The 12,335-nt window shown below is 34.6% G+C and overlaps 1 protein-coding gene and 1 pseudogene across 1 annotated transcript; both read left to right on the top strand.

The window, feature by feature from the left end:
• Positions 1–1,200: 1,200 nt before the first annotated feature.
• The window catches only part of LOC110346915 (olfactory receptor 7E24-like), a 29,302-nt pseudogene continuing 18,167 nt past the window's right edge, over positions 1,201–12,335 (top strand).
• LOC101700781 (olfactory receptor 7E178) lies at positions 3,519–5,029 on the top strand. Its single transcript, XM_087188571.1, has one exon. It carries the CDS (start codon positions 3,574–3,576, stop codon positions 4,459–4,461), a length of 888 nt encoding a protein of 295 aa, XP_087044697.1. The 5' UTR covers positions 3,519–3,573; the 3' UTR covers positions 4,462–5,029.

Here is a 12,335-nt window from a genome sequence, read left to right on the forward strand (position 1 = left end):
TATATAGAGGAATGAAATTATGCAAGGGTGTAAGAAAATGAAAAAAATTACTGGTTAATATTTCTAATCTCCAGAAAATAGTAGTTCTGAAGTAAATAGTGAACAATAAAAATGCACATATGCTATTTTTATTTATTTTTATAAGCCCAAAATATAAATAAAGACCAAAATGAAAGAAAGATAACAGGACATAGGGAGTCAGAGTTTTCTCAAATGGGAAGGGGATCAAGCATTGGAGGTTGGGGATAAAGGGGAACAGGAAGGGGATGAAAAAGGAATTTAGATGTGTTATGTATATGAACCAACTCCTCACAAAATGTAAGCTTTACGTATGGTAAGCTTGTACTAGGAATGGAGTGTTTTCTAGGGCACAGTAATATTTGAAGGCTTTGGTGCTCTATGGTGAGCCACTATGAACCACACAAGTAGGGGACACTTATTTGACTGGTTCTAAGCTGGCTAGGGCATTGGCATATTTTCAATACTCACAGGTAAGTATAATAATCAACTAGGATTGATGACTATTGTTCTAGGTATTTTATATATTTTACTTAATTCACTTTCTTAAGAATACCTCTGTAAGCTAAGCCTATTTAAGATTTACATTTTACTGACATGGAACTCCTTGGCTATTTGTTATATTAGCCTCTTGTACTTTTATCTTTTCTGTTTTCTCCCAAATTAAACCATACTGAGATGCTAAGAGAAAGGAGAATTGATTGTTGCCTTCAGGGGGACAATTGGAGGGTTGAAATCCCTGACTCAGGAAAGATAGCAGTGAACAGCTGGTGACTAGATATAAGAAGGCTGGATGCCAGGCCTGGCTTTGGGGCACACCCTTCTTAATTCCTCAACTGTCAACAGAAGAGTTTGATTTGTGGAGAATACAACACTTCCAATTGTCTAAGATTAGCAATCCATTTAAGGTGATCAAATCACTCTACATTATGTGCCTACTTCCTAACCTCATTCTGTATCCCATATATATATTTATTAAAATTTGTCAATAAACTAAAAGAAATAGATTTAAGCATTTTAACCAAGCCATACAACAAAATCTAAAGGGACAGAGAAGTGTCAGATACCAAAAGTTTCCTTGGGAATGTGAGATGTTGATATAAGTTAATATTGAGTAAAATGAAAATTAGAAAGAAAATATTTCTACTTTTAATTTTCTATTTTTGTTTTTTGAGACAGAGTCTCACTCTGTACCCCAGGCTGGCCTCAAACTCACAATGATCCTTCTGCCTCAGCATCCTGAGTGCTGGGATGAAAGGTATGTGCTATCATACCTAGAATCAAAAAATATTACTTACATGCTAATTATTATTTAATGACTCAAATTTGCATTATTGATTCCATCTATGGGGTCAGTGATGATGTTGTACAGTTTTGTGCATTAAACCAAATTGAAATTTTTGTTAAAATTTGAAGCCCATTCAAACAGGGATAGCTGTTATGTTTGAGAAGACTTTAAAGAGATGATTGAATCTATGCTTTTAACTGAGCATTAATTTTCATAAAAGAACAAAATAAAAACCAAAAGATAAAAATTCATGTAGATAACTGGCACATAAAATGTTTCTTGGTTATGAATATTTGACTTTTATTCAGAATCCAGATATAGCTTTAGCAATTATAAAGCTTATCAATATTCTATAATGGGATTTTTGGCTTTGTATTTTAATAAAAAAGGGCTCCATCATACTTTATTTGAATTAGAATGTTTTCTTAATAAAAGAATATTTATTATTCTATACTTAATCTACTTTTTATTAGTACATGTTTGCCATATATAATGGTCACGTTCATCATGGGGAATTTGTACCTGTACATAACACATCTGAATTCTTTTTTTCCCACTCCCCTCCCCCATTCAACCCTTTTTCCATTCCTCAATTTCAAAAGCTGTTTCCACTTTTTCTTTCCATTTTCTCTTTCTAAAATATCCCTTTATCTCCCTTCCCTTCCACCTCTCTTGTTTCTCTTCTCATTTGAACATGTTCTTGCAACTTTCCAATATCTAGCCTCTAAAAGAATAATTTACTGTTATCACAAATATATCCCTAATGTTTTAGCGTTTTAAACATACTTTAGTTGATTGTCTCTTGATTAGATGTATCTAATGAGGTGACTATCTCAAAAAATCAATGATTAATCAATTATGATAAGATTGAGTTTCTCACATGTGAGAAATATTGTTGAGTCCATGGGGCTCAAAAGTCAGAATTGTTACCAAGGAGGTTCTTTCATCCAAAAGATAGACACAATGTTGTTTACTAGTTAACCACTTACCAATGTATTATTTAAATATCAAATGATCCCAAATTGTTTATTTTTCAGTAATTTTTATAAGATAATATAATATAAAATAAAGAAATGAAAATTTTATCAAAAGTATTCAATAATTTTTCTGTGTATGTTATATCTTAAAATATTCAATACACCACCTGATGTTACAATCTGGACAGTAGGATCTAGTCTCTTTCTGAATTATTTTCACATCAATATCTTTCTTTGTACAACACAATTTACACTGTTGTGTTGGCCTTTCCCTTTTTTTTCTGTGAGTGACATAATTTCAATAAAACGTCTACCCACTAAATGTAATGGTGAAGACATCGATAATGGATGTCATGAATGGAGTTTTGCTATTCTGCATTTTTCAATTATTTGGTCTATTAGACCTAAACTAAACTGTAAATAATTTTTGAACATCCTTGATTTGAATAAATGACAAACAAGTTCCATATTGTTTGGTCCAGAGGTGCGCAACTGTTTTATAGTAATACTTTGCTTACTTTCTGATTAGAGGACAATTTGTTACATGTTGGTTAATTCTATCAAAACCACTCATAAAATTATTGTAATCATTGCACACAACTGGAATTTTAAAAGTTTTATTTCTTCTTTCAAGTCTATAATTCTGTATTATGAACAGTTAAGAAGAAGTCTTTTTGTCTTCGCACTTCATAACACAGACTTTTCCTCTCTGAGCCATTACATTTCTTCATTTTTAAATTTTTTCTTTTGCAGATCCTTTGGCACTTCCTTCCTATTCAGTCTCAGTGTCCCAAATGTGTCCATTTTGTAATGTAAAAGAATATCATTGAGTTTTGGGGAAGTATAAAACTCATATCTTATGTACATATGATAAGAGTTTTTATAGATTGTAGCACAAAATTAGAGTTTATTTTTCACAAATAAAATAAACATGAATTATTGAAAGAAAATAACTGAAATTTATTATTAGATTTCACTAGAAACAAACATTAAAGGCAAATACAACATTCTAAATAAAGAAGTATGCAAAAATGCTTGCTATAAAACAAATAAACAGACTTAGAAGAATATCTCATGCAAATTGGTTGAATCAACTGGGTGAAATAACATCTTTCAGAGCATCATTCAGGGTAGTCAGTAAGTAAACAGATGCACTGCTCAAGTGATGCTTGGGGTAAATGGTTAAATGATTAACTAATTTTCTTTCCTTAAACAACCTTTTTTTCCTCCAAAAGGTGTCCAAGCATTATAAAGGCACAAAATCTAACACAGGTCTCAGAATTTCATCTCATGGGTCTCTCAGATGATCCAGACCTGCAGCCCATTCTCTTTGGGCTCTTCCTGTCCATGTACCTGGTCATGATGCTTGGGAACCTGCTCATCATCCTGGCTGTCAGCTCTGACTCCCACCTCCACTCTCCCATGTACTTCTTCCTCTCCAACCTGTCCTTGGCTGACATCAGTTTCACCTCTACTACTGTCCCAAAGATGATTGTGGACCTCCAAACTCATAACAGAGTCATCTCCTATGCAGGCTGCCTGACACAGATGTCTTTTTTTATGCTGTTTGGATGTTTGGATAGTCTGCTTCTAAGTGTGATGGCCTATGACCGCTTTGTAGCCATTTGTCACCCCTTGCACTACCAGGTCATTATGAGCCCTCGTCTCTGTGGCTTGTTGGTTTTGATGTCAGTTCTCATCAGCCTTTTGGTCTCCCAGATGCATAATTCAACCCTGTTACAATTTACCTACTTTAAGAAGGAGGAAATTTCTCATTTCTTTTGTGACCCTTCACAACTCCTCAACCTTGCCTGTTCTGACACCTTCACCAATAATGTAGTCATGTACTTTGTGGGTGCCATGTCTGGTTTTTTTCCCATCTCAGGAATACTGTTCTCTTACTATAAAATTGTTTCCTCCATTCTAAGAGTCCCATCATCAGGTGGGAAGTATAAAACCTTCTCCACCTGTGGGTCTCACCTCTCAGTGGTTTGCTTATTTTATGGGACAGGGCTTGGCGTGTATCTCAGTTCAGCTGTCTCACTTTCTCCAAGGAAGTGTGCAGTGGCCTCAGTAGTGTACACTGTAGTCACCCCCATGCTTAATCCATTCATCTACAGCCTAAGAAACAGAGACGTCAAGAGAGCCATGTGTAGGTTCCTCAGAAAGACAGTCTGATTTCAGAAAGACAGGAAAATTCCACCTCATTCATCACAGCATTTTTTAGCTCTAATGACTTGCATTCATCTTCCTGTTTCATATCTAAATGTTGTTTTTTTTAACTCATCTCTTCTGAGAATGTTGGAGCACTCTGTATTCACTTCATTTGTACATTCCTGAATCCTGTTATAGCTATGGAGCCTTTTGTAGCTTATTATGAATGATCCAAGCACACTAGAAAGATAAGCAATTCTTTAAAAAATACACTTACAATAGATATTTCCCTGAAAGAGCTGAAGACCTCATGTTACAGTGATACATGCATACCCACCTTTATAGCAGCACAATTCATAATAGCTAAATCTTGGCCTATTTGCATGTCCATCAACAGGTGAATAGATAAAATGTGCTATTCATACACAATGGAGTACTACTCTGCTATTAAGATAAGTTTGAGTCATTTGTAGGAAAATGGATGCAAGTTGAGACCATTATGTTAAGTGAGATAAATCAAATATACAAGTTTAAATATCACATGCTTTTACTTATACAAAAAATCCGAAGCATGAATACAGAGTGAAATAAAAGATAGCTAATACAGAGTAGAGAAATAGATCTTTCTCAAAGTGGAAGGGGATCAAGAGATAGAAGGAGAGGGGAGGGAAGGGAGGGAATGGTGTTAAACAAAGGAACTAAGATGTGCTATATACATGTACCAACTCTACATAAATAATTTAAACATCATGTACTGCAAATGTGTATGAAAAAGATGATCAAGGGACAGATGGAGGGGGATTGGGGAAGGGAAAGGGGATGAAAACAGGAAGTAAGATGTATTATGATCATGTACCAACTCTACACAAAGATTATAAACATTTTAAACTAAAAACCTATACGAATAAAATAACCTTAAAAAATAAATATAATTTACATCTGTTTGGCAGGCATATTCCCATCCTATTAAATCTTTTATTTTGAGACAGAGGCTCACTAAGTTGCCCAGGATGTCCTTGAGCTTGTGATCTTTAATGTGAGCATTTTTAAAGAGCTTTTGATTTCACAGAGACATTTGTTGATACACGTTTACATACCTTCCTTGTATGTGATGTTTTGCTTTTCCTTTGTTACTTTCAGGCTCCTTTCTGTGGATTTGGATGTTTTGCCTATAATATGGGTAAATGTGCTTGTCTTTGATGTTATCATATTTGACGTTTAATTCAGATTTTTGAATATGTATGTCCACTTCTTTAAATTTGAGAAATTTCAACTTTAAGTATTTTTTAAAAATTGGTTCTCTTTTTCGTTCTCTCTCCTTCTTCTTGGAATTCCCATAATAAAATATTTCAGTTCAATGATATCCCACAATTCTGTTAAGATATCTTCATTTTATTTTCTACTGCTTAATTGAGTCAACAATTTTATTTACCCTATCCTTATGTTCACTGATTCTTCATTCTACTTGATAGTCTATAAAATATTTCAATTTCAACTGTATTCTTCAACTTCAAAATTTCTTTCTTTTTAAAAATTTATATTTCTGGTAATGTTCTTGTTTTGTTCATGGATTGTTTTCCTGATTTTGTTTCCTGTCTATGTTCTCTAGCTTGTTGAGCATTTTTCAAATGGTTATTTTTATACTCATTTTATAATACTCGGGATCAAACCCATGGCTTTTGCACTGAGCTATACCTTACTAAATCACTAAGTTGCCCAGGCTGGCTATGAACTTGTGATCTTCTGTTTCAGGCTCTCAGAGTGCTTGGATTCACTTGTGTGGCACTGCAATAGGACCTGATGGTTATCTTGAATTAGTTTTCATATAACCCATTGTTCTTCATTTAAGAAATATTTCATAGTTGCTGAAGATTTAATTTATTCCTTGGACCATATTTCCATTTCTTTACATGACTTGTGTTCTTTGTAGAAATTTGGGCATATAAAAAATCTACCTATTTCAGTTTTAAAATTAAATTCTCAGCTATAATCATAGTATTTTTGTCCTGTGACTAGTATGGGATGACATTAGTTTTATAATGCAGTTTGTATGATCAAGCATTATAAATGTCTCAACAGACACCCCCTGCCTTTCATATTTATCTCTACACTACTGCATTTGGTGTCTTCTCAGAGTCTCCTCTGTCATTTTTCTGCATCTAGCTAAACAGCAGACTTTCTTCCATATCCACTTTGATTAGGAATGTAATAAACTACTCTTTGAATCAAGTAAAGAAAATCTCCAAAGTTTGTTTTCTTCAGCACAGATCTATACACATGATCCTTAATGCAATATTTCAAGAAGTTGTTATTCACATACAAACCACTTTATCCGTGAGAAAGGAAACAATAAACAGAAGCCATTAATATTATTATTGTTATTATAATTATTATTAGCAGTACTTGGAATTGAGCCAAGGACTTTCACACTGAATTAACTCTCTAGCTCTTTTTTTAATTTTTATTTTGAGACAAGGTCTTGCTATGTTGCCTAGGCTGGACTCAAACTTATGATCATCTTGCCTCAGCTTCCCAGAATCCTGTCATTATAGGTATCCTGTCATTTTGGTACCACACCCCAGGACCTGCAGAAATGTTTTACTAAAATATTTAAAAGCTGAGATTACAAATAAATCTGAAGAAAATATATTCTGGAGCTAGGTGATTCCCTTCTTTGAAGGAAAAACATAATCAGAGCTGACATTGGGTTTGGAATGGTTTTGTGTTGCATGATTTCAATGGAGGGGCTCTTCTGGTGTAGCAGACAGCAGGGCCTTTCATAGCACTATACCACTAGGTAAAACTCCAGGAGAAGCTAGGAGATGCCTGTAGGCATACTCAGTGCTCAGGATAATCTGTCCACTTGTTGATTTATCTTGAGGAAATATTTGTTGAGATTTTAGTGGTGTGCTGAATTGAGAAGTATGCTGGAAAGTAGAAAGATAGGACTTTAATGTGCTTTAAGCTCAGAGTTCAGGTAGAAGATGAGAGTTCAGTCCAGTAAGTGCTAAGACAGATGGTGGAAGGGGGAGGGACTATCAGGAACAATGTTTCTTCATCATGTGGACAAACATGACAGTTATAACTGATTGATGGCAGGACAATAAGATACAGAGTCTCAGTTCAATAGACTATATGTACTTTGCTTCTGGGGTAGGGCCTGGGGATTCTCATTCAGAGTTCTGCTCATCTCTCACCCTTCTCTTGAGAAGGCTCAAGAATTTTAAAGGATTGTTGCAATAAGGACCTGATGTCCCTGCTTCAGGTAATGCTGTACATCATCTAAATCATTCAGAGGAGATGTATCTACTTCACAGAGAGAATAACAATCCACATGGTGATGTAGCTAGTATATTTCATAGGCAATAGGTGATGCATTATATTTTATTTAGATGGTTTTAGATATTCTTTAGATAAATAATTAAGAAAATTCTTTATGGATACATAAATTTAAACTGGCATGGAAACCTTGAGAAGGAAGGTTGCTGATGACAGCAATTGCATTTGGAGAATAAGTGTGCAGGTGAGCAGAATAATGCAGAAATATCAACTGCTTGAATTATGTAGGTGTTAGTTTCTATTCGATCAAAGTAGCAGTTATGCTGCAAATAGCATTAGATTATATTTTTAAATTAGTAACCAGTTTAATTGATCAGTAAAATAGAAATAGGAGGTCATATTAATGAACTATTTTCTTTTTTTTTTTTTTCTGTACCAGGGATCAAACTTGGGTCCTTCCGCTTGTGAGGCAGGCAGCAGAACCACTGAGCTAAATCCCCAGCTGAACTATTTTCTAAGTATAGGAAATATCAGAAGAGAGACACTGATCTTGACAGATATGTTGATTAGACTGGTTTAATTTTATCAGAGTATCTGGATATTTTAAGTCTCCAGTTTGAAATATTGATATTTGAAACTGAAAAGCACTAGTGCACTCATGTATCTATTATTTCATTGTTTCCTTTTTATTTCTTTTTTGATGATGTGGATCAATTTTGTGAACTTATGCATGGCAGACAACTGCTCTACTATCCTGCTATACCCCCAGCTCTGACAGTTATCAAGTTTCTTTAAAACACCTGCATAAGTAAACAGTTATTGTTGTTGTATTATAATAGATGAAACTACCAAATGTGTTTCTTATTTCTTGTACTTCCTGTTTTGCATTGCTTCCATATTTTATCATAGATAGTGCATGCTTACAAAATAATGAACTCAAGTATCCTTCAGGTAACTGAAATAAGAGCTTTATAATCCATGTTTCAGGAAAGATTTACTTGAGAGTCTATTAACCAGGGGTAGGAGGAAAGTCAGGTTTCAAACCTGGACATCGGAGCTGACCATGGTGTTAAAGTCCTTCAGTTTCAGGAAGATGATTTATGATCAGAAAACAATAAAAGATCATTTCCAGTTTATTTAAGAATGTAGTTTCATGAAGAATAAATCTGTTTTCACAGCACAAATCTTACCAATATATGGGCTTAACAAAAAGAAATGTATGGAGGAAAAAAACAATTTAAAGAATGTTTCTTAACATTTTATTACTTTTTGGGGGAAGTGATGAGGATTGAAAGCAGGGTTATACACCTATCTCTGTTGTTTTTTTTAAATTTGAGACAGGGTTTTGCTAAATCACCATTTCCCAGATTGGGTTCAACCTTTTAATTCTCCTACCTCAAACTCCCAGAATGCTGTGATTATGGGCATGTGCCCCCATGTATAGTTGTGCTTTGTTACTTTTTAAGCATTGACTTGGGCAGTGTTCACTAATGCCACATTTGTGCTTAGTGATATTATTATGTGCATTCAAAGAAACAAAGCTTATAAAACTTTCACAAAGTCCAAGGATACAGATTATATATGAAATATTTCTTAAAAGACAAACTATTTGATTGAATACATACTTGCACAAAAGAGAGGAAAAAAAGAATCCAAGAATGATGAAAATTTTCTGGGTGATAACAGGCACAAACCTGTATTTACCAATGAACCATCACATTAGTTTAGTGTTCAGATGACATGATATTAATATGTGTGAACTTGTTATAAATATTATAAGTATAGGGATATTGTACCTTGGTTTTGGATAAACATAAGCTTGAATGCTTCTTAATTGCCATTAAATATTTTTCTGAAAGGGGACAAGCTATTATTTACTCTTTATCATTAAATAAAAGAGGAGGCTATATTTTGCTGTGATCACAGACTTCTTAGTTGCTAATATTTTTGTCTATAACATTGTTGAGTGTCTCTAAAGGAGGTGGGCAAGGAAGGATGTGAATAACACAAAGACTGATAATGAAAAACTTATCAAGGGAACTGGTTTTACCACAATTGAGAAATATCACTGAAGGTTAATTTACTTCAAGTACAAATAATTTATGTTTGAATACATTAATTCAAAATACATGCAAAATATAGTGTACTTGTTCATGTGCATCTTTTCTTCCAACTTTTTTTTTCTTCCAAAGGTGTTCAAGTGATACAGAAGCAGAAAATCTAACAAAAGTCTCTGAATTCCATCTCTTGGGCTGCTCAGAGGATCCAGACCTGCATCCCATCCTCTTTGGGCTGTTCCTGTCCACGTACCTGGTCACAGTGCTTGGGAATCTGCTCATCATTGTGGTGTCAGCTTTGACTCCCCCCTCCACACCCCCATGTACTTCTTCCTCTCCAATCTGTCCTTGGCTGACATCTGTTTCACCTCAACCACAGTCCCAAAGATGATTGTGAACATGGTAACTCACAGCAGGGTCATCTCCTGTGTGGGTTGCCTGACACAGATGTCTCTGCTTATTATTTTTGGATGTATGGATGACATGCTCCTGACTGTGATGGCCTATGACTGGTTTGTGGCCATCTGTCACCCACTGCAGTTCCTAGTCATTAGGAATGCTTGTCATTGTGACTTCTTATTTGTGCTGTCTTTTTTGTTTAGCCTCTTGGACTGTCAGCTCCGCAATTTGATTGTCTTACAATTTACTTATTGCAAGGATGTGGTCATTTCCAATTTCTTCTGTAACCCTGCTCATCTCCTTAATCTTGACTGTTCTGACAACTTCTCCAGTAAAATTTTGAAGTATATTGCTGGTTTGTTATTTTGACTTTTTTCCCATCTCAGGGAAGTTTTTATCGTACTATAAAATTATTTATTACATTCTGAGAATTCAATCACCAGGAGGTAAGTTTAAAACCTTCTCCACCTGTGGGTCTCACTTGTCTGTTGTTTGTTTATTTTATGGAACAAGCTTTGGTATGTACTTCAGTTCAGCTGTATCACATTCTCCCACAAATTTTTTAGGGGTCTCAGCCATTTCCACCTTGGTCACCCCAATGCTAAATTCATTCATCTACAGCCTAAGAAACGGACATAAAAAGTAGCTTGAGCAGGCTCCACAGTAGAAAATTCTAATCTTAGGATCTCAAGTATCCAGTATAAATACAGAGTAAATAAGACAGCAAAATTAGACATTTATACCTGTACATTCTGCTTCTGTGATCAAATTGTTTTTGTATTAGATAATTTATTTTCTCACCACATATTTATCATAGTAGAATAGTGGTAGTCAGTATTTGAGCATGGGAAGTATTGGGACATTTAATGGGTACAAAGGTTTAGTTTGTGAAGATGAACAATTTCTGTAAGTGGATTTTGTGGGTGAATGTACTATAGTATGAACGTAATTAATACCAATGAAATCTGCACTTAAAAATGGTGAATATCATCAATTTTTAAATTAAAATTTTGCCATAATACAAATAGAAACACACAAAAAAATCAAGATAAATATTGAAAAGAAACAAAAGAATATATAACAAAGCTTTCTTCTGATTTTAGGAAGAACCCCCAAATTTAGTGGAGATTTATTCTCCCTTCAGCTCCCATTAGTATTAGAAAGTCCTTAGAGTTTGTAATAGACCAACTTGATTAATTGTGAGCTCTATGAATTGAGTTTCCAAGGTCATATAATAGTTAATATTCAGTCTGAGCTTCCAGAAGTTGTTTGATGGCTCCAGTCCAGCAGGCACCATACCTGTCTCACTTCCTTTTGTGGTTCCCCGTGTCTGAAAGTTACTGTATGAGACTGCATTCAAGCCTATTCTGAGGACAGAGCATGGGCTTTCATTGGGAAATAGGTAGAGAAGGGATATTGAATTTTCTATCTTGTCATGACCTTGAAGAGAAGTAGCACAAAGCACTAAATGTGAAGACATGAAGGATGGAGGAAGGACTATCAAGCACATTCAGTATTCATCATCAGGAAAACAATTTCAACTGGGTGGCCAAAGGGGTAGCCAAATTTTACATGCAAAATTTTAGCCATGAGGGCTTTAGAACTGACCTGTATGATTGTGGTGTGGGTTCTCCTAATCTCATGCAAGGTTTTGCATTCCTCTCACCTTGCATTTTCTTTTCAAAGACATCCCATGCAGACAAAAGAAAGTAGATTTCTCCAAACTTGAGTACTTAAGACCCTGAAGAAGGGAAAGAGGAAAATATAGAATTGAAAAAACCCTTAAATAATAAGTGCTTTATAGTCATGTATCCCAATTATAAATTTTAAACTAATTTAGTCTCCAGATTTTGCAACCTGAGTTTCAAAATACTTTCTGCATCTAAAGCAGAATCTGTACCATTGTCAGAATGCAAAATGATGCTTTCGTCCTTAATTTTCCTTATGTTTTTATTTTTTTACATAAATTCTTTTATTGGTACATTTTAGGTGCACAACATGTTTGCATTTATCATTGGGTCCTTGTACCTGTACATGATATATCTTAGTTCTTAATTTTTACCCATAACCTGTCTGCCCCTCCCCCACTCCACCATTCCCTATTTACAAGGCTTTGTTTCCATTTTTTCCACTTCTTATAAATTTTCCTTTACCTTCTTACTT

The sequence above is a fragment of the Heterocephalus glaber genome, unplaced genomic scaffold, assembly GCF_053883595.1.
Source record: "Heterocephalus glaber isolate CG9 unplaced genomic scaffold, H.glaber_assembly_v1.0 deba00001532, whole genome shotgun sequence".
In the NCBI taxonomy this organism is placed as follows: Eukaryota; Metazoa; Chordata; class Mammalia; order Rodentia; family Bathyergidae; genus Heterocephalus; species Heterocephalus glaber.

What these genes read in the sequence shown, in the direction of transcription:
- LOC101700781 (XM_087188571.1), top strand. Translation starts at nt 3,574, where the DNA reads ATGGGTCTCTCAGATGATCCAGACCTGCAGCCCATTCTCTTTGGGCTC.